The sequence below is a fragment of the Gobio gobio genome, assembly GCF_949357685.1.
Source record: "Gobio gobio genome assembly, chromosome: 13".
Lineage (NCBI taxonomy): Eukaryota > Metazoa > Chordata > Actinopteri > Cypriniformes > Gobionidae > Gobio > Gobio gobio.
The window spans coordinates 16,065,243-16,092,729 of record NC_137106.1 but is presented as its reverse complement, the minus strand read 5'-3'; the positions used below and the strand labels follow the sequence as shown (position 1 = coordinate 16,092,729).

At 37.7% G+C, this 27,487-nt stretch overlaps 2 protein-coding genes across 2 annotated transcripts; one reads left to right on the top strand and one right to left on the bottom strand.

The window, feature by feature from the left end:
• The first annotated feature begins 787 nt into the window (after positions 1 to 787).
• On the top strand, positions 788 to 22,782 carry tecpr2 (tectonin beta-propeller repeat containing 2). The gene is made up of 20 exons (XM_079833323.1): positions 788 to 920; positions 1,393 to 1,650; positions 1,743 to 1,871; positions 2,117 to 2,248; positions 2,397 to 2,554; positions 2,646 to 2,952; positions 3,050 to 3,182; positions 5,440 to 5,904; positions 5,992 to 6,704; positions 7,365 to 7,548; positions 8,517 to 8,690; positions 10,275 to 10,455; positions 12,388 to 12,529; positions 12,740 to 12,980; positions 13,088 to 13,177; positions 13,328 to 13,561; positions 19,391 to 19,539; positions 20,340 to 20,481; positions 20,635 to 20,784; positions 20,873 to 22,782. Exons 2-20 carry the CDS (start codon positions 1,432 to 1,434, stop codon positions 21,022 to 21,024), a joined length of 4,095 nt encoding a protein of 1,364 aa, XP_079689449.1. The 5' UTR covers positions 788 to 920; positions 1,393 to 1,431; the 3' UTR covers positions 21,025 to 22,782.
• Positions 22,726 to 26,122, bottom strand: ankrd9 (ankyrin repeat domain 9). The gene has a single exon (XM_079833324.1). The coding sequence runs from the start codon at positions 25,912 to 25,914 to the stop codon at positions 25,051 to 25,053; it is 864 nt and encodes a 287-aa protein (XP_079689450.1). The 5' UTR covers positions 25,915 to 26,122; the 3' UTR covers positions 22,726 to 25,050.
• Positions 26,123 to 27,487: the final 1,365 nt, after the last annotated feature.

The following is a 27,487-nucleotide window of genomic DNA, read 5'->3' as shown; positions in this document are numbered from 1 at the left end:
TGTTATAGGCTATAGTCTGTAATTTTTTGAGATTTCATTTGAGATGCAACATTGTCTCCCTGGTTGTCTTTTTCTATGGCCTATTAAATTTGAGTGCACATATAATGAAATACAGACTGTGTTCTGCTGATGTCTCTTGTAATGGTGGTACATTGACAAGCGTTGTCATTCCATACACTGATAATATCATTAGACCTATTTCATTAGCTGTGCATAATTTACATCTATTTTTTTATAAGAGAGAATTGTATGTTGGTTTCAAGCCATTTTAAGTTAGAATATTTTGGTTAATAAATCATAGGAATATTTAAAGTAGGACGTACAGCATTAATTGATTAGGCCTAATGTAAATAATTCCAAGAGAGTAGAGGATTTGTTTTTGTCCATTTTTTTAAGATAACAAATAGACTTTGACTTGAATTGACTTGACTATTGACTTGAATTTGACTTGACTATTGGAAGACTTTCTTCCAATAACAAACAGACTTTGTCATTGTTAAACTCAAGCACAACAAACCTATTACAAATATTCAAAAAGAGTTAAGAAAAAAATAATCCAAACTATTCAAGCAAATCATTACAAATTAGATTAAACTTAAGTGAATCAATAATTTAGAGCACTTTAAGACACTCAGCTTCTTTAAGGATTGAAATAAAATTTAAATTTTAAAATAATATTTAAAAGCGATAACACTTGGGAGAAATGTTGTATAAGAAGAGAAGAGGAATTTGAGCGATGTGAGTCTCACTTCCACTGCTGTAGGTGTCGCTGGCGTCACATTTCTGTTACAATCCAAAACATAACGAAGAAGACACACGAGCCTGTCAACAAGCTATCTGTAAAAGCAGCAGAAATGTCAACAGATCGCCCTCATCCAAAACATAAAAACGTTCCGAATTAATGTGAACTTTTCCCGGTGGTAAGTTTTTTGTAGAAACTGAAAATCTCACGTAGTTTACTGCATAGAGTACGCTAACAAGCTACCCATCTTGTACAGCTAACTGCAAGCGACTGTTTTTGTGTTATTACTTATTAGTCGTTGATATTTATTCAAAGTAGTGCATAGGCCACAAATAAAACAGACTTGTACTGTTCTGCATAACCGTGTTTAGCTCAATGAAGCCTCAATAATGTGAAAAGGATGCTCTTGTGTTGTGTATTTGAGGCGTGGTTAATATTGCTTGTGGGTGTACTAACTATTTAGTTTATTCAGATGTTTGGATGCGTTTAATACTTACATGTTGTGTTAGATAGATCAATGACTAGCTGTGTTTCTGATTGTCCACGTGATTGAAATAAACAATAAAATATAAAGCTGTACAGTAACTTCCTTATTATGATTAGCAACGCATAAACCTTTTATAATCTTGTATTTGGCCCTTTTTGCTCAGACTTCAGTAGCAGTGGGAGCACAGATCCACAGGGTGATCATGGCCACCCATCCAGCAACGCTGCCCTTGAGGGAGTTCTGCCCACTCTACTACCTTCTCAATGCAATCCCTGCTAAAGTCCAGAAAGGTTTCCGTTCGGTGCTGGTCTACCTGACCGCACTGGACAGCAACAACGATTATATAGCCATTGGCAGCAGCATTGGCATGCTGTACCTTTACTGCCGGAGAGTAAACCAGATGAACAAATACAATTTAGAGGTAAGTCTGGTTGGTGCTTCCTCTCTCTTCTGCAGCACTCACCGATGATCTGATCTGTTTAGGTATGTTTTCTGCCTCTTATGTTTTAATAGGGCAAATGTGAGGCCATTACTGCAGTGAAGTTGCTGAGTTGTTTCGACGATCTTGTGGCTGTGGGAACAGCATCAGGACGAGTTGCTTTCTTTCAGCTTGTGTCACCGTTGCCTGGCAGAAATAAACAGGTACTAAACATCTCTGATTATAGCTTTCAAGTAGCAATGATTTCCTTACATTAGTGGTTAAGTTTATTTTTTGTTCTTTTTACGATAATTCATACTTAATTGGAATAGCAAGGACCGACTATTTATATACCCTACTACAAGGAAAAAGCACAACGGCTATTTGTTTAATTGGTAATCTGATTTTTGATGAATGAATCTTATTAGTAAATGGGCCATGGTGTCACATTTCTGTCATCTTGTTGTAGCTGAGAAGGTTTGATGTGGTGGGCTTGCACAAAAGCACAATTACTGCATTAGCCTGGAGTCCTAATGGCATGAAGCTCTTCTCTGGTGATGATAAAGGGAAGGTGGTCTACTCTGCTGTGGACTTGGACCAAGTAAGATTTTGATAAGTAGTCAATTGAGTCTATTTCAGATATTTACAGTTAGATTGACAATATAGTTGTAAAGGAATCTGTCTGTCTGAAATCTGTTGTTTTTTTACTGTCTAATGGCTGAATTTGTGTGTGTGCATTGGTCTTTTAGGGAGTCTGTAATCCAGTGGTCCTCTTCGATGAGCCTTCAGCTATAGTTCAGTTGGAATATAGTCAAAAGGTACTTCTGGTTTCATCCTATCAGCGCTCGATGCTCTTCTACACGCAAGAGCAGTCGCATCAGCAGCTTGGCACTAAACCACGTAAAAGGTACGACACCCTCAATCCATCTTCACCTGAGAGTGTTCTATCATTATCAGTGTTGCACCACAATTGCTAATATCTGGCTTTGTTTTCACAGCAATGGCAAATTTGGTGCTTGCTTCCAGCCAGCTCTTTGCAAGCAGAGCAATCTTGTGGTTTATGCAGCCAGGCCAGGGTTGCGTCTCTGGAGGACGGATGTGCGAGGACGTGTCGGGGAGACTCATGTCCTAAAGCCCCTTTTTAATCAGGATGTACCTCAGTTTGAGCTGTTTCCACGTTCAAGCCCCACCGGTGGCTACAGACCCCCAGAAAGACAGTTAGGAATGATCAGCTGCTTCCTGAAGGAGGGCTGGGTCCTCAGCTGGAACGAATATAGTGTTTATGTTGTGGACTGTACCAATCAGGTATGAATGCACACGTTGGATTTAAATTATATCCATAATTAAAATGTTGCAAATGCTAACATAATTTGTTTCTCACTTATTTCATTTGCTCATTAAGGTCATCATTGGAGGATTGGAAAGCAGTGGAGATATAGTGTCTGTGTCATGCACTGAGAATGAAATCTTCATTCTGAAAGGAGATCGGGACATTTTGCGGATCTCAAATTGCCCCGAGGGATTGGTTTCCAACTGTGAGTTGTAGTACTGATGCCATAATGGCAGTTTTAGCCATGCTCTTTGCTCCATCAGCAGTACTCAGATATTAAGGGATAGGAAAAAGCCTCTTTTGCCCTTGGCACTCTGATAATTGGATTGTTTTTCGTTCATCCTTCATAGAGTTGACTGATATGAATAGTAGCTTCATGAGTTGTGGTTACAAAAAGATGATATTTCCGTTCTTTGCAGATACACTACCGTTCATAATTTGGTGGTCAGTAATTTTTAATGTTTTATGCTAACCAAGACTGCCTTTATTTGATCAAAAATACTGTAAAAGCAGTACTATTGTGAAATATTACAGTTTAAAATAACAACTAAAATACCTAAAAAAACTAAAATAATTTTTTTATTTTACTATGTTTTAAAATCTAATGTATTCCTGTAATGAAAAAAGCTGAATTTTCCGCATCATTACTCCAGTCTTCAATGTCAAGTCATTCTAATATTCTTATTTGGTGCTCAAGAAACATTTTTTTTATTATTTTCAATGTTCGGTGTTATCAATTCTAAAAACAATTTTACTGCTTAACATTTTGGTAGCAATTTATAATAATTGCATGCTATAAATCATTAGTTAAGCATTAGTAAATAGTTAATTCATCATTTATAAAGCAATAATAGACATTAATAAGCAGTTTATAAATACAGCTATAAATGCTTTATTCTTGATTTATAAGCATGTGTTTATTTATTGTATTTTCATGCTTTATTAAGGATTAATTTATAACTATGAATTAATCATGAATTACAGTAGGAATGCATGTTAATAAAGCATTTATTAACACACTGAGTAACGATTAGAAGATAAATAAATGCTTTATACGTGCAGTTCATTATTAGTTCATGTTAACTAATGAACCTTATTGTAAAGTGTTATCATGATTACTATGTCTAAATAATAAGATAGTTTAGTTAAATTATTAATTAATCACTTACTTACACTTTCTAAATGATATCATGACAACTTCTAAATAACTGGTTTGTAAATAATGTAATACTTAATTTAGAAATTATAAATTGATCATTAATAAAGTAGGAAAATACACTAATTAAACACATTATCGATATGCTTATAAATCAAGAATAAAGCATTTATAGCTGTATTTATCTACATCTAGCATCTATTAATGCTTTATAAATGATGAATTAACTATTTACTAATGCTTAACTAATGATTCATAGCATGCAGTTATTATAAAGAGGTGCCAATATTTTTGGTTGAAACCATTTTTTTCCAGCAATCTTTGATTTATAGAAAGTTCAAAAGATCAGCATTTAATTGAAATATAAATCTTTTCTAACATGTCTTAACTGTCACTTGAATAATTTAATGTTTAGTTGCTGGAATAAAAATGATTATTTTCTTTAAAAAACTTAAGGTAGTGTACTTTCTTACCAAAAATACATTTTTGTCACCAGCAGTGGCCCCAAAAATGTTTTTGGACACTAAAAAAAGAATAGATGATTATTATTACATGACATAGCAAAGTTTAATACCAAGTAGCATTTTCAAAGAAATTATGTCACAGAGCTGACAACTTTATTTGACAGAGAGACATGATTCAAGTTAGGACAATAGTGCCATTATTCAGCTCAAGGCAGTTCAGTGTTTATTCAGTTCAGTTCAATACATGTGTAAAGCTCATCAAGTATGAAATGAGTTCAATTCAGCTATAAGCAGCTCTGCGGAAAACAATGGTGTCATCATGTGATTCAATTCAGTTCAAGTTTTTTTCTCATCCGATAGTATCAGTGCAGTCAAATTTATAATATAACTAAACAATACATGTCTTTTAGACCCCAACTAAGCATGTCAATGACAACAGTGGCAAGGAACCCAAAATCCATTAGGTGACAGAAATGGAAGGGGGAAAAAAACAGTCCTCCTCTGGCCAATGAACGAACACGGTGTGATTTATTCCAGGCTGCATCACAAGTTAGATTGTGGATTGATATCATTCAAAATTATTCATCCAGCTTCTTCTGCTTGAAGATCTAGATATGTCAACGCCGGCATTTTTCGATGTATTAAGTACTTCAGGTGTATTTAGTGTGGGTTCCCTTTAGTTTACACAGGTGTCCTATGAAAATGTTCCAATACTTTTGACAAACAGGAAGTGTCAACAAACTTTTTTTTTTGTTTCAATTTTTGAGCATAGTAAGTGTCCATTATGCTTTTGGGGCCACTCTATCTTATCTTATCTATCTTTGTTTTTTTTTTTCCCTTAGTATTAGACCACTCCTACCGTTTTACATCTCCTCTTTCCACACCCACCTTTCTGCTGCCTCCTAATGGTGCTGTGGAAACTGCTCAGCCAATCAGGACCATGCCCATCATTACAGAGCAGCAGACTCAAGCCAGTCCCAGCTCAGAGGAGGTACATGATGGGGTTGAGGAGTCAGAAGAGGTGCAGGAGGAGCAGCATCTTGAGGCATTCAGTCATGCGGTTGAGGCTCTGGAGGTGGCAGAGGACTTGGAGCAGCAGCGGGCAAGTTTGGGCACAGTGGAGTCCTGCAGCCGCAGCAGCTCCATCACTTCATGGGAGAGCGCACAGGGCGTGTTCACCACCACAGAGGCTTCCACCTCAGAGCTCTCCTCCAGCAGATACAGTGCCATCACCCAAGAAGACTTCCAACAGGAGCTGGTGGTCAAGGCCATCAAGCTGAAGAAGAAAGGCAAGAGGAGACGGCAGGGTAAGAGGATTAATGTGGTGTGATGTGACATGAATTTGATTATATTCCATCCACTGATGTATTCCATATATTCTTGTATAACTGTAGATAGTGGGAATCATATCAACGAGCGCAACAGCTGGTCAGAGAGCATTTTCAGCCAGGACGGTGCAGGCAGTGACGTTCTAAACACACCCATGAGCGAGCCTCCTTCTGACCACACCAGCCTACTGTGCAGCAGCCTCGACCTGCACAGCGCCGACTCGCCGGACCAGGACAGTTCTGTCTGTGGAGAATCCCACAGTTCCTATGCTATCCCCATTCAGAGCCAAGAGACTGGTCAGGATCCACTTAAACAAACAGCAGAGACCTTGCCGCCTTGCCCTAATTCACTGTCACTACAAGACATGGAGTGTCATGTGTGCAGTGAAAATGTGTTTGCAGAAAACGAGCAAACAGCAGCTACACCTGATGTGGACATGCTGCTGGAATGTACCTTCTCGTACATGCAGGCAACTGATGAGCAGGACATCATGAAGGATTATGTGAAGGAGGGCAAAGACGCCCCGGAGGATTCAGAGCATCATTTTAAAAATAGTTTATACGGGGACTTTAATTTGGACTTGTCTTATGATCCCATTAGACCACTGGGTTACTCCCCGGAACCTGAGCCAACGCCATCTAGTGACGAGGAGGACATCTATGCACATGGAATGCCATCCAGTGCTAGTCTGGGGGATGGACTAAACGCTTTGAGTCTGCAGAGCTCATCTGCTAAGCAGAAAGAGGAGGACGAGACGCAGCTCCTCAAAGCTGACCAGGTTAGAGAGCTAACCAACTAATAGATCAGAGATCTGTTTAATATCAGAAGACAGTTACTTATTTAATTTATATTATTAATTTATGTATATTTGTAATATACACTACCTTTCAAAAGTTTGGGGTCAGTAAGATTTTTAATTTTTTGTTTTTGAAAGCTCACCAAGAGTGCATTTATGTGATCAATAATATTATCAATAATAATAACAGTAATATTATTACAGTTTAAAGAAAAATTAAAGGAAAGTTTTAATATATTTTAATTTATTCCTGTCATGGCAAAGCTGAATTTTCAGCATCACTACTCCAGTCTTCAGTGTCACATAATCCTTCAGAAATCATTATAATATGCTGATTTGATGTCCAAGAAACATTTCTTATTACCATCTATGTTCAAAACAGTTGTGCTGCTTAATATTTTTGTGGAAACTGATTATTTTTTTTTAATGAGTAGTAAGTTCAAAAGAACAGCATTCATTTGAAATGGAAATCATTTGTAACATTAAATGTCTGAATAAAAGTATTTTTTTAATCATACTGATCCCAAACATTTGAATGGTTCTTGACAGTCTTCTGTGAGAATCACTATAAAAAATTATGCTGATGTCATGTATTCTGTGTTATTTAAATCTCTTTCTGTATGTATTTCTCTTTGCTTGAAGTTGGCTGAAAGTTGGATGGGCTACAGTGGGCCTGGTTGTGGCATCCTCAGTCTAATGGTGACAGACAGGTTTATCTGGTGTCTGGACTTCAAAGGAGGCCTTTTCTGTAGTGGTCTTCCTAACGGTAGCTTGAGCTGGCAGAAGTTTGAGGAAAATGTCCATCAGGTGGCTTTGTCCCCATCAGGTAAGGGGCTTGGATTTTGTTTGTTAATAAATATGCATACACCTGTTTAAGCAAATATCAGTTGATGGTATTGTGGACTAAGCCTAGTCCTGGTAAAAAAAAATTAATAATAAATGCACACTACCATTCAAAGGATTAGAGTCAGTAAGATTTTTTTAAAGGAATTTATACAGCAAGGATGCATTCGTTGATCAAAAGTGACAGTACTGTATAATGTTACAGAAGATTTCAAATATTCAATTTTTTTGAAGTTAGCTAGTTATTTTAGTTTTTAAAGTTTTAAATATGGATATTTTCTTACACAAACCCATCGGTTCGCTTCAGAAGGCCTTTATTAACCCCCCAGAGCCTTGTGGAGCAGTTTTATGATGGATAGATGCACTTTTAAGGACTTCAAAACAAATCAGCCATTCACTGCCATTATAAAGCTTGGAAGAGCCAGGACATTTTTTTTATATAACTCCGATAGTATTCGTCTGAAAGAAGAATGTCATATACACCTAGGATGACTTGAGGGAAAGTAAATCATGGGCTCATTTTCATTTTTGGGTGAACTATCCCTCTAAGTTTAACAATTTTGAAAAGAGTTTGTAAGCATGTGCAAATTGACCTGTAGTTAGGTACACAGATGTTGGTGGCTGTTGTGAGAAATAATTCATGTAATTTGAAATATGTAGTCATTGAATGCTTTTTGTGCCAAAGCAATGATAAGTAATCCACAGTTTAGCCCACATAGACACTGCTGCTCACTGTGCGAAAGGTTTTGAATGTGACTTAAGTATTGAGAAATGGGTCTAACGACTATAAAAAAATGTAAAACTAAAAAACAAACAAAGAAAGATTTGTTCAGCCCATTCAGTGCATTTTCAAAAGCTAATACTTCATCTATATTTTGTAAAAATAATAATAATAATAATAAAAAAGTGAATGTACAGTTTTGGTCTGATCTCGCTGATGTGTTTTTTTAGGCTCATTGCTGTGGAAGGTGGAGCAGAAGACCATGACTGCTTACGCTTGCGGGAAAGTCACCATCAAGGGAAAGAGACACTGGTACAAAGCCCTGGATGACACAGCATTTGTGGCACTTAGTGATGACACAGCCTGGATCATTCGCACTAATGGAGACCTGTACCTACAGACAGGTGTGAGAGAATAAACACATTTTACTAACCTCACATTACAATAACATATTCTGCTTAATGACTCTGAAAAGCTTGTAATTGAGTAATCTGTATCGACTGTTAATTCATACTACTTATATAAAAATTACTCACATGGTTGCGGTCACAGAATTGCAAAAAATATTATTTTCAAACATCACCAAAGGCCACAGAGAACCAAAGACAGAAATCTGCTACCTGTTATTTCACTGTTTGACCACTAGAGAGTGCTGTATGTACTTGGAAAAATAACTCGTGTTTTGGACATTTCATAAAAATAAAAAAAATCTGTCATTATTTACTCACCTTCATGTTGGTCCAAACTCATGTGACTTTAATTCTCCCATGGAACACAAATGCACTAGTAATTGTTATTATGCAGTTAGTTTCCATGTGGATTGAGTACTAAGGATTAAAAAAAGGATGCAAAACCACCATGAAACTATCATAAAAGTGACTTTGTGTGTGAAAAGACTGAATTAACTGACAAAGTCTGATTTGTAAAAAAGTTTAATTAAATTCAAAAAGTACAATTTCGGTTTGTGTTCCACAAAAGAAAGAAAATGCATGGGTGTGATGGCACTCGAATGAGCTAGATTCCTTTAAACTGACACAAATGACAAAAACAATAGTCTAGTCACATATGGATTTTTTTGCATTGTTATTCTAAAGGTTGGCACATGTTTTGCTCTAAAGGAATGTAACTTTGGGCTGGGCTTTGCTTTGGGATTATGTAATAATGAACTGCATAATCAACTAGGCTCATACCAGTCACCTTTGCTCTGTTAAAGCCTTTTCATTCCTTTATGACCCTTACCAGTCCAGTAGAGGTCATTAACTACAGTATTCTGAACATATTACTATAAACACACTAGTAGCAGTTAGTGATGCTCCGAAATGAAATACTATATATATAAATTAAATGGATCTGAAATGAAAAATCACAAACCAATAGAATAATCCAACTTTTATTAATAGTTACATAACAAAACCTAAAATATTTTTAACAATAAATATAAATAATCATACCAAATAATATTTTTATAGTTTTATGTTCCATCAAATAAAATAGTTTTTTAACAGTTGTGCAAAAATAGATCCACAATTATCTGAATAACTGCACACAAAATCCCAGAATGGCAGTGGGCCTCTATTCTGCTGCTGCATGTAAACAATGTTTTACTTGGATTTTAAATAGCTGTGCAAAACAATGAAAAACAACAAAATGCAACTTTGGTGTCCTCATCTGAAATTTTAAAATACTTCTATACCACTGACATGCTTAATCTTTGATATGCAGACGCGTGATAACAGCTCGACCGTGAGTGAAACCTAAGCGCTTACGCACGGATGGGAGAGGCGGGTGACAATCATTTTCGGTTTACATTTTCGGCTGTTTTTTTTATTTCGGCCCATAACCGATAATGCCATTTTCGGCCAAACATTTTCGGTGGCTGAAATTTCGGTGCACCACTAGTAGCAGTTTCTGGTTTCACTTGAGATTTTAACCATGAAAATATGCATTAAACTGCTAGAATTGTACTGTTGCTCTATTTGTGTTTTCAGGGCTGAGTGTGGACAGGCCATGTGCGCGGTCAGTGAAGGTTGACTGTCCATGCCCCATGGCTCAGATGGCAGCACGGGGCAGTGTGGTGTGGGCACTGAGCGAGCAGAGGGGTGTGTTTTACAGAGAGGGACTCAGCAGCTACTGTGCGGAGGGGGAACACTGGAAGTATGACACCGTCAGGTATGTTTGTCAGCGTGGTTTTCTGTTAGCAAATTACCTGTGGTGAATAGATGAAGCATTGGTTCTCGGCTGGTTTTTTTCGTCAGCACAAAGTTGCCAGATAATGCAGTTATCAAAGTTGTATCCACCTTATTTTGCAACATGGAAGTAAGCTATTTTCTGTGAACGAGTCCTTCAATTCATTAACCGTAAATAACCAGAACAATAACAAAGTGCTGTAAAAGGTAAAACTATTTATGCAGCAAATGTTTGTTATGATTATGACAATAAAAGTAGATATTTAAAGTATATGTAAAGTATTTATGTAAAATATATGTATAGTTAGATTACTTCATTCAATAGGTTAGTTATGTATATATATATATATGTTGCACCTGTGGCCATGTGAGGCACAACATTTGTTTCATTTATTGGCATTCTGCTATATGTATATGGAGACATACAATTTTCACTTGACTTGTTTTTGTACAGCTGAAATTACTGGAAGTCAATGACACTGGAAGCCTTGCAAATTCAAGTCACAAATGGCCAAACACGCTCTTACATTAAAAATAAAGGGGACAGCACACTGTAGCTATTGAATAAGTAAACAAAAATGTCCACATTGCAATTTAGTTTTTTTATATTTCATAATTGAGTAGAAATGTATTAATATTATTTCAAAATATCTTTAAAAAACCCATCAGGCTTTTCCAATGTATATTTGACATTTAACTAGATAATATTTCCTTTAAAGCCACGATATGAAATTTTTCGCTGCTAGAGGTCGCTTATTCAAAATAAAGGCGTAGCTTGATGACGCCTTGATTTCGTGGAGCTTATATTATGTCGCAGACGACCGCTTCCACTTTTTCCAGTCATGCATGTGTGGGGTAACAAAGTGCTGTTTTATCATATTAGATACATTATTTGAGTGTGTTAAAAGTTGTTATAATGCTACTCTTGTTGCTCACTGCAGTAAGCTAGATCGATATTAGGCATGGTAAAACATGGTACTCGCGTTAAATCATGAAAACGAGATTTATAACAATGATTAGTTTTCTGGTGATGAGTGTATCCAAACAGTTGCTCACATGTCTAATAAAACGCATAATATATTAAAGTGTCTTTGGTGTTTCTTCCAGTGGCTTCCAGTGACAATGAGAATTTACTTTAAAGTACTATTACTGGTTTATAAATCACTCAATGGCCTAGGACCTCAATACATTGCAGATATGCTCTCTGAATATAAACCCAACAGATCATTCCGGTCATTAGGATCAAGTCAGTTAGAACGGTTTACTCAAAGCAAGGCTAGTCCACTTTTATCTATTATGCCAGCTGTAGCTGTAACCAGCTTCCAGAAGAGATCAAATGTGCTTTAACAGTAGCCACATTCAAATCCAGACTCAAAACATCTGTGAGCACTGTCCTACTGTACCTCCGACTGATTGCACTTTATCTTATCTATGTGCCCTCTTTTTATTTGAATTCTTTTTCATTCTGTTTTAGTACACTTGAAATAAAATTTTGATCTATGCCTTATTCTTCTTATTGTCATTTTAATCAATGCCTTATTATTTTTATTATCATTCTTATTTCCTATGCACTCGTTGTGATTATTTTATGATTTTTTTTTTTTGTAAAGCACTTTGTTACCATTGGAAATGTCATGTGCTATATAAAATAAACTTGCATTGCCTTTTGCATTTAAATGTTCCTAATCCTATTTTTTTTTTATTTTTATCATAACTATGCACAATTATATGCTTAGTTGCATTTTATTGTTTGCATGTAGAATTTTTTTCCCCTATCAGAATGGACCTGCAACCCATTTTTTGGGGGCGTCAAAACCCGCAAAGTTGGGCGCCACTCAGATTTGACCTTATCCATTTTTTTCCCCCCTGTTGAAATACATTTAAACATTGAGATATTGTATATGCGTGTCCATAGTGAGAGCCAAGGTCTGGAACCCATCTGTATTGCACTGGGTGAGAATAACACAGTCTGGGCATTGGACACCAGTGGCAGCTTATGGTTCAGAACGGGGGTCACGGCTAAAAAACCCCAGGGTGAAGATGACCACTGGTGGCAGGTACATATATGTAACATCCACATGCACAATATATCCTTTTCTAGAGCTGGTCGGATTTTCTGTCTGCATGCTGTGTGTTTAGCGCACTTTCTGTAGATGAATCGCACATTTTGTGTAAAAATGCGAATTCATTGTTAATTTTTGCTTCCTGCAAGGCATGTTTCTTTCTTTTTGATCTTTCCCTTTTCCCTTCATCGTCTTCTCATTTAGGTGAGCATCACAGACTATGTGGTGTTTGATCAGGGCAGTCTTTTACAGACTTTGATCCAGGCCACACAGACTGTCGCCACAGCCACCAGAGCTCCGGTAGAGCGGGTGGCTGAACGTCTGCGTGTGGCCTTCCTCTCCCAGCACTCCCAGTGCCAGCCTAGCCTTATCAGTGTCAGCACCAGTGGCGTCTGGATTGCTTCTGGACGCAACGACTTCCACGTTGCCAAGGGCAGCCTCGTCGGTATGACACAAAGAGCATGGCCTTAGAAGTCAAATATACTCTCTTATTGACTGAGGAACTTTTGATTGGTATTTGTTTCAAAATGTCTGATTTTGACCTTAATGCAGGGACGTTTTGGAAGAGTATTGTACCTAGAGGAACAGCCTCTGCCACAAAATGGGCCTTTGTGTTCTCCTCTGCTGTTCCAGCCAAAGAGGGTATGTAGAAATCCTATCTTCTTTTTTATATTCACACCTTTGTAGTATCAGTTGTCTTACAGAAAGCACTGAAATATTATTGTACTTTGGCTGCACGATTAAAATCTGTATATTCCAGCATGTTTGTTCATCTCGCTGGTGTCTCCACAGGGAGTTTCCTGTGGTTGGGTCAGAGCAGGAAAGACTTGTTCTGTATCTGTGACCAAGACCTCCAGATGCGGCCCTTCACCATACAGTTCCCCCCCGACATAGAGATGGTGCAGCTCTCTGCCTGTCGTGACGCTCTTTGGGGTTTAGATCACTATGGTCGTGTCCATATCCGCACTTTATCAGCCAGTTGCTCTACTGGAATGCACTGGACATTATTGGACCTCAGCCAGCTTGGTGAGAGAATTTTCTTTCCATAGACAATAGTTTTATCAGTGGATCACATGGCAGCTATGCATTTAAACTAAATTTAAACTCTTGTAACGTGAGAATAGAATGTGAGTCCAAAGAAATTGCATGAAGAAAATATATATTTGTATATTTATAGATTCAATATTATATTCATGAAGATAGTTTACATTGTGGTATTTTTTCCATGACAATTAAGCGTTCCCCCTCCAAATTCTCACTACAGTAATGCATCTGGACATTTTTGTTTTTTGTAACTTCTATTTCCAAATAGGAAATTTGGCTAATTCTCGATGTGATTGCGATTGTGATATGATATAATATTTTATGATATAATATATATTTTCTTTTTCTTTCTTTTTTTTTTTTACGTTTAATGTAATTTACATAGCAAATGAGAATCGATAAAATGAATGACTATATTTTGAGACATGTCAATGTTTTTCAGCTTTGTTCAAGGTAGTTAAAGCAACAGTTTTTCATAACGTAATAATAATAAAATGTAAAACTATGGTATTTGGGGTAAAAAAAAAAGTGCCCCTGCTGTTGGGGCACAATAATTAACAGGATAATAAACAGCTGGCTGACTTTTCCAGTTGTTGACATGACATGGTTAGATTCAGAATCAGATGGTAAATATAATTTAAGTTGGGTGTCCACCTTAGGGATAATCACCATATTTGAAACCATAATATAAAATAAAAACGCATATCATATAATAAAATATCATATTTATTGCTAAAGCTATATTAAATTATTAAACAATCTGTCAATGTTTTTAGAGTCTTTACTTTTTCAAATAATTTTGTTCCTGTGTTTTTTTAACAGCATTTTTTCATGATAGTATGAACAAAAACAAATTATTTTATTTATCAAAATAAACAGAAAATACTGCAAACTTTGCTAAAGTGATTTTTTAAATAATTCTATAAAAATAGATATCACCCGTGTGTGGTGTAAAAGGCCCACCATGCCTCCTCATACATTTGTAAGATTTTCTTTAAACAAAACAAACCACTTTTATGATTTATTTTCCCACAAAATCTGTTGAGAAAAACACACATATGAGAGTAGTCAAAATCACATTTTTGTTAAGGTGTGCCTTTTAGATCCATTGTACCCTACTGTATATATCAGATTCCCTTTTTTTTGTCAGTTTTCTGATCAAAAGAATACTCTTTGTGCATGACATAGACAAATACCACAGTGTTTTTTTCCTGCTTGTTTGTATTCACTTGTGCATGCATGATTAGATGACTCTTATTAATCGTCTCTATGATGACGTGTTTGACACATGATTTAAAAAGTTTGTTTAAATGTTGCTGCTCCTCAAGGTCTGACAGAATGACGCATGTGGGGCATAACTTGCTCTTCTCCTTGTTCAGATTACAATGTACACGTGAGCTTCTTCTGTCAAATTCACGTATAACCATCCCACTTCCACTTCTTCTGAAGCTGCACTCCTTCTAAACACACTTAGCTTTCACTTTCACGTCTTCATTTCCATTTCTTGGAATCGAAGAGCCTCTAGCAGTTTGAATTGCAAGCCATGGTTTTGTGTATCAAAACGGCCTGTTGCTAAGGGTGGTGTTTATATTTTTAATTCAAGCAGGTGGTTCTTGCATAACACGTTTTTGAATAAAGCCGGTAAGCTAACTGCCAAAGCTCATGCGAGGAACAGATAAATCCTTTAGTATTGAATATTGCAGTGATGAGGCTTCAGGAATGCATTAAACACACATTTTAATCAGTGATTTTGGTAACAAGGCACAAGTTCACAATGTCAGACTCTCCCAAATGCAATCAATGCAGCATTTCACTGTGAAATGACAATGCAGGCTGATCTAATCTGATTACATCAGACATATTTTAATTACACGGCTTGCACTTCAGTGCAATCAATGTAAGGCATGTGTTTATTAAGTGTGTGTGTGTGTGTGTGTTTGTGTGTGTATGTTTGTGCTACGACAGGATGGAGACACAAATAGGCAAAGCCATGTGATGGAACAGCTGTAGCCCTGTCCGTCTCGGGTTGTTTGCGTGTGGGCAGCATTGGCAATGTGAAAGACGAGTTTAGGGCTCGTCCTGGATGTATAAGCATTTTTAGATCGGGAACAGACTGGGCACATGATGTTTTCAGTACTTTTAGACTCTGGCCTACAGACTGACACTCATTGAAAGTTATTGGAGTTCAGCTGGTCAAATAAGTTGTTTTGTTGAATTACTGGTTCTTTAGATTCTAGGTAAGTCTCATGAACCTTGTCCTGTGGTATTTGTTCTCAATGAATCATCTCGTTTCAGGAAAACTCTTAAAATGCTACAGCAGAAAAACACTAATGGTTTTGAAAAAGGCGATCCTGTGAACTGAAGCGTCAGCTTTGCTTTATCTGGTTCTGTTGGTAATGAATCAGCACAGTGTGCAAAGAGCTCTTGCGGCCAAAGGCCACGGGTGTGACGACATGTTAGCAATCTATTGTTTTCATTCATTGTGCTCATCAGGCACCCATAATGTTTTTTTGTTGTTGCATTGATTTGTTAGATAGGTGTTTCATAATATCTAACCCAGTGAAAGAATGTGAAACACCACATCAATAGGAGATAAAGTAGATCTCAAGTGTTTTGTTTTTCAGTTTTGCATTTGGATGAGTTATATTTAAACACCTATATATATCTAATTGTATATATAACACAATTAACTACTATTTTTTTAACTGTTCCTTTTTTTGAAAACTAGAAAGTATCTAAATACTTTTATCTTAATTCTGAAAAAGTGCTGTATTATATTTATATATACAGTATATACAGTACACTACTGTTCAAACATTTGGGGCAGTAAGATTTTTTCATATTTTTGAAAGAAGTCTCTTATTCTCACCAAAGGCTGCATTTATTTAATAAAAAATACAGCTAAAAAAAAAACAGTAATACTTAGAAAACTGCTATTTTTTAAATTGTAATAATATTTCAATGTTAATATACACTGATCAGGCATAACATTATGACCACCTTCCTAATATTGTGTTGGTCCCCCTTTTGCTGCCTAAACACCCCTGACCGGTCGAGGCATGGACTCCACTAGACCCCTGAAGGTGTGCTGCGGTATCTTGCACCAAGATATTAGCAGCAGATCCTTTAAGTCCTGTAAGTTGCGAGGTGGGGCCTCCATGAATCGGACTTGTTTGTTTAGCACATCCCAAAGATGCTCGATTGGATTGAGATCTGGGGAATTTGGAGGCCAAGTCAACACTTCAAACTCGTTGTCGTGCTCCTCAAACCATTCCTGAACCATTTTTGCTTCATGGCAGGGCGTATTATCCTGCTGAAAGAGGCCACCAGCGAATACCGTTTCCATAAAGGGGTGAACATGGTCTGCAACAATGCTTAGGTAGGTGGTATGTGTCAAAGTAACATCCATGGATGGCAGGACCCAAGGTTTCCCAGCAGAACATTGCCCAAAGCATCACACTGTCTCCGCTTGCCTTCTTCCCATAGTGCATCCTGGTGCCATTTGTTCCCCAGGTAAGCGATGCACACGCACCTGGCCATGTGATGTCAAAGAAAACATGATTCATCAGACCAGGCCACCTTCTTCTATTGCTCTGTGGTCCAGTTCTGATGCTCACGTGCCCCCTGTTGGTGCATGGGCACCCTGACTGGTCCGCGGCTATTCCGCCCCATATGCAACAAACTGTGATGCGCTGTGTATTCGGACACCTTTCTATCAGAACCTGCATTAACATCTTGAGCAATTTGAGCTACAGTAGCTTGTCTGTTTGATCGGACCACACGGGCCAGCCTTCACTCCCCATGTGCATTAGTGAGCCTTGGCTGCCTTTGACCCTGTCACCGGTTCACCACTGTTCCTTCCTTGGACCACTTTTGATAGACACTGACCACTGCAGACCGGGAACACCCCACAAGAGCTGCAGTTTTGGAGATGCTCTGACCCAGGTGTCTAGCCATCTCAATTTGGCCCTTTTCAAACTCGCTCAAATCCTAATGCCCATTTTTCATGCTTTTAACACATCAACACATCAGGACAAAGGGTGCTTCTCATTTCTTATTTTTGCATCCTCGCGTCTCAGCTCCACCCTCGTAGGATGCGAGGGAAGCCTGCAAGGAAATAAATTGAGGACAGAGGAATCAAAGGTAATCTTGTTTGTATATTGGAATATTCTTGATCACTCGATCACATCTGTCATTATAATTTTAATAAATTATATTTAATATATATAAATTAATGTAATTCATACTTTACCTTTGCAGTTAAAATAAACCATATATTACACATATTTCAACAGAGGAGCTTTATATTATTGTTTAATTTAAAATTATTGTGACAGATGTGAAGGGGGAGGAGAATTTATACGTGCATCAGTCTTCTCAACAAGAAATACTTCCGCATAGAATACAACTGTGCATCCTCGCTCATAACTCCTCTGGAAGCTTCCTCACTCCTCGTTCCTCAAGCTCCTGGCGGTGCAGTTAGAGAATTGAGATGTGCTTCAAGATGGCTAACTCGGTTTCCGGGTCACAGGCTGGAGCTTCAGACAGAAGAGCGAGGAAACGAGGAAGCATCAAAGCACGAGTATTGAGAAGCACCCAAAATGTTCACTTGCTGCCTAATATATCCCACCCACTAACAGGTGCCGTGATGTAGAGATAATCAGTGTTATTCACTTCACCTGTCAGTGGGCATAATGTTATGCCTGATCGGTGTATTAAAAGGGGCAAAATTTAAATTTTCAGCAGCCATTACTCCAGTCTTCATGGTCCTTAAAGAAACAATATGCTCAAAAAACATTTCTTATTTTTAAATAATGTTGAAAACATTTGTTCTGTTTAATATTTTTTGTAGCAGCCAGGATTAATTTTTTTTTAGGACAGCATTTATTTGAATGGAATTTTTTTGTAACATTATACATGTTTTAACTGTCACTTTGATCAATATACGTAATGCACCCTTGCTGAATAAATTTATTAATTTCTAATAAAAAAAAATCCAAATTTTGAACAATAGTGTAAATTTTACAATACAATAATGTATTTTGATCATTTATATTATTCCATAGATATGTGATCTCACAGTGAAATGAATACTGTTATGTAAAGTGTGACGGAAGATATGAGCTGTAAAAGAAGGACAGAATGTGTGCCAGTGTATCGCATGTTATGTTAAGATTTGCTATCAAAGTCCTCAAAGCACTCATTACGTACTATTGAAGTGTAAATGTCATGTCAAGGTTTCCCTATCATATCATATAGTGCACAGACAAGACCTCTGTACAGTTCTAGATAAATGCACTTCTGAATGTAAGCTGCTTTCTGAAGGACATTGTTTTCTGGACACAAATGGGAAAATGGCCCTGGATGTCCTTGACATATACATTAGTGAAATGGTGCTAGATGTGATGTATGGTTTAGAGCTTAACCCAGGCACACTGCACAAGGTCACAGTCCATTTTATCAGTCGCTCTCAGATGGATTATGATGGAGGAATATTTCCAGTACAGAATATTTCAACACATGAAACTTGTATCACAAAATCTTGTTATAATTGGCCATACTTTAGGTCAGGGGCATTTTAGAACTTTTGCATGTAACTCATCCCATGTTGTTTTTGTTACAGACCTGAATGATTAATCATATTGGTTTATTGATAAAAGGTGTGCTATTTCATATGGGTTTTGGGTGGTGGAAGTATCCCACAGTCTATGGAATTATTAATGGGATGGGATGCTCAGCCTCTGAACCTCTCATGTACCAATCATATTTCACTGGAATATCGTGTTGACATCTCTCTTTTACTCCTCACAGGGCACGTGAAGTTTCTCAGTTTGTCTTGTGGCAGTCAGAACGTTTGGGCATGTGATGCTAATGGAATGGTGTATTTTCGGGTTGGAACGCAACCTTTGAACCCCAGCATGATGCTCCCTGCCTGGATCTGCATTGAACCTCCCGAACAGGTAAACAAGCATTTGACATGACTATTGGCTGCAAAATCCCCACTGTAATGTAGACTTATACACATAGTATATTACTTAAATGCAGTTTAAAAGTTTGAGGTTCGTTTTTTTGAAAGAAATTAATAGCAAAGATGCAGTTAATTGATCAAAAGTGAGAGTAAAGACATTTATAATGTCAAAAACTTTAGAAATTTCTATTCATCAGAGATTCCTGAAAGAAACTGTTTTCACAAAAGTATTAAGCAGCACAACTTTGAGGACAAAATGTTCACTTGCTGCCTAATATATGCCACCCACTATCAGGTGCCGTGATGAAGAGAAAATCTGTGTTATTCACTTCACCTCAAAATGTTATGCCTGATCGGTGTATAATGTAACGCTAGCCAAAGGATGAGCCTTGGTGAGCATAAGAGACTTCTTTCAAAAATTAAAACATTTTGCCGACTCCAAACTTTTGCTAGTGACTAGTATCAAAACTAGTATCATAATTAATGTGTCAAATTTGGCAGAAAAAACACTCAAAAAGCACTCTTTGTTTACCACTGACCAGTCGAATACTGGTTTCATACTAAATATCTTGTTTACAATAATATATATATATATATATATATATATATATATTATTATTATTATTATTATTATTATTATTATTATTATTATTATTTATTTATTTATTTATTTTTTTTGATGAACAGTTCCTACCATAGCCTGTGAGGGATTATTTAGCCCTTGGAATACACCATGTCATTATTTCCCCAGCCTTATGCAGTTTTTTTTACTCTCATGTTCTCTTTGAGCAGCCTGCTGGGCTTCATCTGGTGAAAATTCATACTAGTTCTAATGACCGCATGCTGTGGGGACTGGACAACAGAGGCAATGTGCACGTGCGCATTGGCATTACTGAGGAGATGCCTGTTGGGACTGCCTGGGAGCACATTCCTGGTATACCTTCATTACATAATCTCATTCACTGTTTTTATTATTCTTGCATTGAGACTGTCAGCCTGGTTCAGAGTTCAACTCACTAAGTGTTTAATTAGAGCACAAACTTGTTTGACTGGTCATTGGTTCAAGTTTGTTTTTTACAAATTGTAGGCCTTCAGGCAAGTCAACTGGTTGTAAGCATGAGGACCGCTTGGGTTCGCCTTTCTAACGGTGAAGTGGCTCGTCGATACGGCATTACAGAGAAGAACCCTGCTGGAGACTACTGGAAGAAGATCCCAGGACTGGTCAGCTGGCTCGCAGGTGAGTGATCAAAATTGATTCATGATAAAACGAACACCTGCAGTCCTGCACACATACATGATAACTTACCAAGCAGCCTTTTCTGCAGTGACCCCGATGGATGAACTGTGGGCGGTTGCTCCTAATGGTGCTCTCAACCAGCGTCTTACCAAGACTCTGCAAAACAATAGGAGCAAAAACCACATCAACACAGGTTCTCTGAGTGGAGAGGAGCTGGAGGAAGAGTGGGAGGTGATTTAGATGCCACAAATTGTGTCAAAGCATCCCAGAATCACTGTTCTGTGAAATTTCTTTCTAGGCACTTTATTCATTTCATTTTAAAGGAGTAGTTCACCTGAAAAAAGGAATATTCTGTCATCATTCACTTACCCTCATGTCGTCCAAATACTTACAGTATGAGTATATTACGCTCCTACCTAAGGGTGGGTTTTTTTTAAATGACATTTGCACCTTGTGACCTGAAAATGTTTACCCATTTTGTTTTATTCAGCATATTATTTATTAAGATTTGATATCCACATGCACAGTTAGAGCAGTTATTGTGTTACTTGTGTCGATTTAAGAATAAGGCTCCGTTATACCATTCAAAAGTTTGGGATCAGTTGTATTTTTTTTTTTTTTGAAAGAAATTAATACTTTTATTGAGAAAGGATGCATTTAATTGATCAAACTTTATAGTAAAACAATGTCTGTTTCAAATCATTTGAACCCTGTATTCATCAAAGTATAATGAATCACTGTTTCCACAAATATAGTAAACAACAAATAATAAGAAATGTTACTTGTGCACCAAATCAGCATATTAGAATGATTTCTGAAGGATCATGTGACACACTGAAGACTGGAGTAATGGCTGCTGAGAATAAATTACATTTTAATACATTACGAATTGTAATTTAACTGTATTTTGATGAAATAAATGCAGCCTTGGTGAGCATAAGAGACTTAAACATTAAATAAATCTTACCAACCCCGAACTTTTGAATAGTAGTGTATCCTAATGCACTTTGCTCTCTACATAGGGAAATATTTAATGTGAATCTGTTTATACTGTAGCTGTAGTCTGCTGCTTTAGAAGGACAGATTATGTAAATATTTAAACTCATTTCATTAAACACACAACATTATAGTTACAGGAAATATACATCACAATATAGCTTAGACTAACAAACAAGAGGGCATTTGGAATTTTTTTTTTTTTTGTCATGACAAAAGGAGCTAGGTTTATGTCTGCTTTAGTTGAGGAAGTTAAGGGATTCAGCTTTATCTGTAAATACACTTGTACCTTGTTAAATACTTTACAGGATTAAAATCATGGTAGCATTTGGCACATATCTGTGAGTCGTATAGAGAGCAGGACTTACCTCTGCCTACACTGTAGTGATGTGTTGCAGTTTTATGTGAGGTATTTTAAAAGGACGGTTTGACTTTTAACTCTTAAAACAGAAAAACTATATGAACTTCTACTTGGTTGATAGAATCTATCATAGTCTGGTAGGAAAAAAACTGTATAATAATGCTAGACAAGCATTCCTCATATACGTCCATATAAAGAATGCATCTTGATGAGCATCTATCATAGATAACTAAATATTAATTCAGTGCTAGGTCTGATGTTTCATTTGCTCTCCTCTCTCTTTATTGTCTGACTGTGAAGTCTTTCCTTATGAGATTTTGACACCTCGGTAATGCATCATATGCAAATAGATTGAAATGACCATGTAAGCATTGCTGCAAGTTGTTGTTTTTGCTATGTACGTACGTTACATTTGCCATTGTTTTGGCCCATTCTTCCCCACTTGTTTCAGTTCTGCACTTAGATCATATTGTAAGTCAGATTAAAGATATAAATGTGGTACACTGGACGTGTAATGCTAAGCCAGTGTGGTTTCAGTGGTGATGCAGCTAAATGTGAACTCGCATATTAAACTATGACTTAAACTCTGCGGTCTTTGCTCCATGCTTAGTCATGACAAACTTCCAAATAAAATGTTTACAATAAGTTTCTCTGCATGTTGTGGTTTAATTGCAACATTATCATATTACAGATGATGTACACAAACAAATGTTTGGATGCACTTGAATTTACACTATAATTGATCAAAAGTTCCTTTTTTTGAGAAATTAATACTTATGAATTGATCAAAACAGTTAAGATATTATAATGTATATACACCGATCAGGCATAACGTTGATTACCTCTTCATCACGGCACCTGTTAGTGGGTGGGATATATTAGGCAGCAAGTGAACATTTTGTGCTCCGAGTTGATGTGTTAAAACTAGAAGCAGGAAAAATGGGCAAGCGTAAGGATTTGAGCGAGTTTGACAAGGTCAAAATTGTGATGGCTAGACGACTGGGTTAGAGCATCTCCAAAACTGCAGCTCTTGTGGGGTGTTCCCGGTCTGCAGTGGTCAGTATCTATCAAAAGTGGTCCAAGAAACAGTGATGAACCGGCAACAGGGTCATAGGCAGCCAAGGTTCATTGATGCACGTGGGGAGCGAAGGCTGGCCCGTGTGGCCCGATCAAACAGACGAGCTACTGGAGCTCAAATTGCTCAAGAAGTTCATTCTGGTTCTGATAGAAAGGGGTCAGAATACACAGTGCATCGCAGTTTGTTACGTATGGGGCGGCATAGCCGCGGACCAGTCATGGTGCCCATGCTGACCCCTGTCCACCACCGAAAGCACCAACGTGAGCATCAGAACTTGACCACAGAGCAATGGAAGAAGGCCTGGTCTGATGAATCACGTTTTCTTTTTACATCACATGGATGGCCGGGTGAGTCGCTTACCTGGGGAACAAATGGCACCAGGATGCACTATGGGAAGAAGGCAAGCCGGTGAGGAGATACACACTGTAAAAAAAAGTCTGTAAAAATAGAGCACAATGTACTGTATAAATATAAATGAATTTTGCATTGGTTTTTTACAGGTGTTTTACCTGTATTTTCAATTACACATTGCATTAGTTTGTGTTTTAAGGGTTAACGGAAATTTCCGTAAAATTACTGGATAATGTCCTGGCAGAAAATTACCAGTACATTTTCTGTTTTTATTTTTTACAGTGCAAGGTTCAGTCACAAACTGTTTTTAATAAGTTTCATTGGTTAAAAATGTACAAAAGAGACAGTGGAGACAGGCGGAGACAGTGATGCTTTGGGCAATGTTCTGCTGGGAAACCTTGGGTCCTACTTTGACACGTACTATCTACCTAAGCATTGTTGCAGACCATGTACACACTTTCAGCAGGATAATGCGCCCTGCCACAAAAAAAAAGGTTCAGGAATGGTTTGAGGAGCAAGAGTTTGAGGTATTGACTTGGATCATCATTGGTCTCCAAAATTCCCCAGATCTCAATCCAATCGAGCATCTGTGGGATGTGCTGAAACAAACAAGTCCGATCCATTGAGGCCCCACCTCGCAACTTACAGGACTTAAAGGATCTGCTGCTAACATATTGGTGCCAGATACCTCAGCACACCTACAGAGGTCTAGTGGAGACCCCATCTCTTGGTTCTGGAAATGGTTTTCACAAAAATATTAAGCAGCACCATTGTGTTTTTAATATTGATAATAAGAAATCAGCATATTAGAATAATTTCTGAAGGATCATGTGACATTGAAGACTGGCGTAATATTGCTGAAAATTCAGCTTTGCCATCACAAAGAAAACTGGTGTTTTAAATTTGAATAGTATTTCACAAAATGTATGTATGTTTAAATGCTTGAAATCAAAATATAAAGGCACAGTAAAATGTGAATTAATATTAATTTACACTTTGCAAAACAAGTGGGGGGGGGGGTGTTGTTGTTGTTGTTGTTGAAACAAATAGTTGAGAAAAAGTTGGTTGAGAGAATGTCCCATGCAAAAATGTTGATTTGTTTAATAATTTTGCCTTCTTACTGGAATTATTTTAATTGGTGCTATTTTAAAGTTTTAATAACTTTATTATCTTAAATCAAGGAAAATAATAATATAAAGACGAGTTATTGTTTCCAAAACTTTTCACTTTCACTGTTTATCTAATTTTTCATTCATTAAGACCAAAATGCATCTTGAATTAACTGAATCTGAAACATGAAGCTCCAAGGCAACAAATGCAAAAAATATATATTTAATCATTTTACAGTGTCTTTCCCAATGCAGGTATACCTTAATGTACAACACCAAACTATTCACATATTTACAGAGCTTGCCACATACATACGTTCAAACCTGAATATTTCAAGAAACAATGGAGTAAAACAACGTGCTAAATTACATTAAGCTTGATCCAGTCTGAAGTCCAGGGGTTTCAAGAAGTCCGGCAGCGAGTCCAGTTGTTCTTTGGGAATGGACTGGCTGAGCTTCTGCATGGCCTGAACGAACAGTGAAGGAGGTGATGATCCTGAGAGCAACTGGAAGGCCTGCTCTCCTATAAGACCCCTCCACACATCGGCATTGTCCTGCAGCTGTCTCTTCATCTGGAAGCGAAATGTGGGCATGAATAAAATGAGGTAGCCGAGGCAGACGCGCTTCGTCCGCCTGTCAAAGTCACTCTGGCAAATTTGTCTGAGTAAACAGTCCAGGGGGGTGTTCCCATTCATGTCCGTTGCGTAAGGACAGGCGCCGTGACCCAGCAACAGAATCAAGCACTCGGGACGCACCAGATCACACGCGAGATGCAGCGCGGTCTTGCTGCCGTCAGTATGGACGCATCCGTGACGGTTCAAGTAGCTGCGTCTCTCGCAGTCTGTGAAGTCTTTAATGGTGTCCATAATCATTTTCAGGATGTTTACGCGGTTGTAGCGGACGGCTATGGTCAGGTGCGGTGTGCTGGACGCCTGGCAGCAGCAGAAACTTCTGCTGCACATCTCCAGCGCGCGGGTGGAGAACCTGTTGAGTAGATAGCGCGCGTACTGCTGGTGATCATGTACCAGCGCGTACAGAAACGCCTCCGACGGGGAGTACGCGCACGCCTGTCCGTCCTCTTCCCAATGAAACACCTCCATTGTCCGCATGTCCTCCAGGACCCACACCGGCAACAGGTCCCGTACGGCCTGATAAAATGCAAATGAGGTTTTTTGGCATTGTTTCGGGGATTTATAATCCGCGCGACTCTCGTACATCCCCAGATCCAAAGGCATTGTGAGTTCCGCCGTTATATTGAACGTTTTAAGGGGGGCTATTTAGGCTATATTTAACGGCTTTTCTCTTGGTGTTCAATGCAGCCAGAGCTGATATTGAAACATCTGTCAGAATATAAATATGTAGCTAACCAGGAGACCAGGCGGAATAATAAATAATAAGGCAGTAATTTCGTAGATAGAATCTAAACCCTTTCACCCTCCTTCAAACCCCACTACAAACTCAACCGAGAGTTTATATATGCTTGGCAGCTCGTATTGGTTTTGCGCACATCGCTGCGCTCTTTGCCATTGGATGCTAGCGCACGTCACGAGGGTACGAAGTGCCTCCAACCTTTCCTTATTAGTGTAGAACGCGCGTGTGCGAATGTTTGGGCGATATCGAGTGACCCCCGCGCATTCAGTACATTCAGCACGACTCCCATTACATAATATTCCACAGGACGAGCCATGCGCTCCGATCTGTTTATCATGACAGTCTGAGAAAAAGTTTGTTACTATTATAGAAGACGATTAAAGTATTGTTGTTGTCCTAGAAGTTATTAATTATATAGAAGTATGCTCAATTTGGAAGAAGTCAAAGGCAAAAGTATATATATATATATATATATATATATATATATATATATATATATATATATATATATATATATATATATATATATATATACTGTATATATTTGTTGTTGTTGTTGTTGTTGTTTTTTTTACTTTGACATAGGCTACTTTTGCCTAGTTTTTCGCCCAGTTTTATATATAAATTATATATTTATATAATTCTTATTTATAAAACTGGGCGATAACCTGGCTTAGAACTGCAGGCTCTATGGGAATGTCTAAAGTAAACTAAAGTGGAGCCTTATCAAAGGGTGGCTGAGATGTGTACTTGAGGAGCATGTGCGCCATCTAGCGGATAAGTATTATGATTGCGTTTTTCGTTCTTTTCTTTTTTGTTTCTTCAGAAAAAATAGATAGGGCCTACGTTCATCACTAAATCATTTCGTATTATTTATATTAGACATCCGCTACTCTTTGGTTATTGTAGGCAAATTATAATTAAATATTATTATCATGTAAAAAATTTATGTAAATTCATTTCAGTTTGTAATTATATGTTCAGTATATAATTATATATAATTAGATTATGCAGGAACGGATTAATGCAGGCATTCTGCACGTGCCCTAACTCGTCGGTGGAGGGAGGGGGGTAGATGGTATGCACGTGACGTCACCGTCGGCCGGAGTGACTGCGGTTACGCCCACTGAGTGGCAAAAAAACTGAGTGGCAGCATTGGTTTATCGCCGTCAATGCCGCGAAAAACACACAAAACACATCTAAAAAGGGAAAGAGCTTTGACAAGAAATCTGAGGTTTATTATACAGACTGCCGAAAGCTACAGAAAAGAGAAGCAAATGGATCACTGTAATTCAGAGAAACAACTGGACTTCAAGCAGCCAAACGTGGATTTGCAGTTATCATTTTGTGTCAATATGCTGAATTTTGAGGTAAAATAATACCCTATAGGCTATAGGCTATTGTAATATATTGTATTGACAACTCATCAGTTAAATA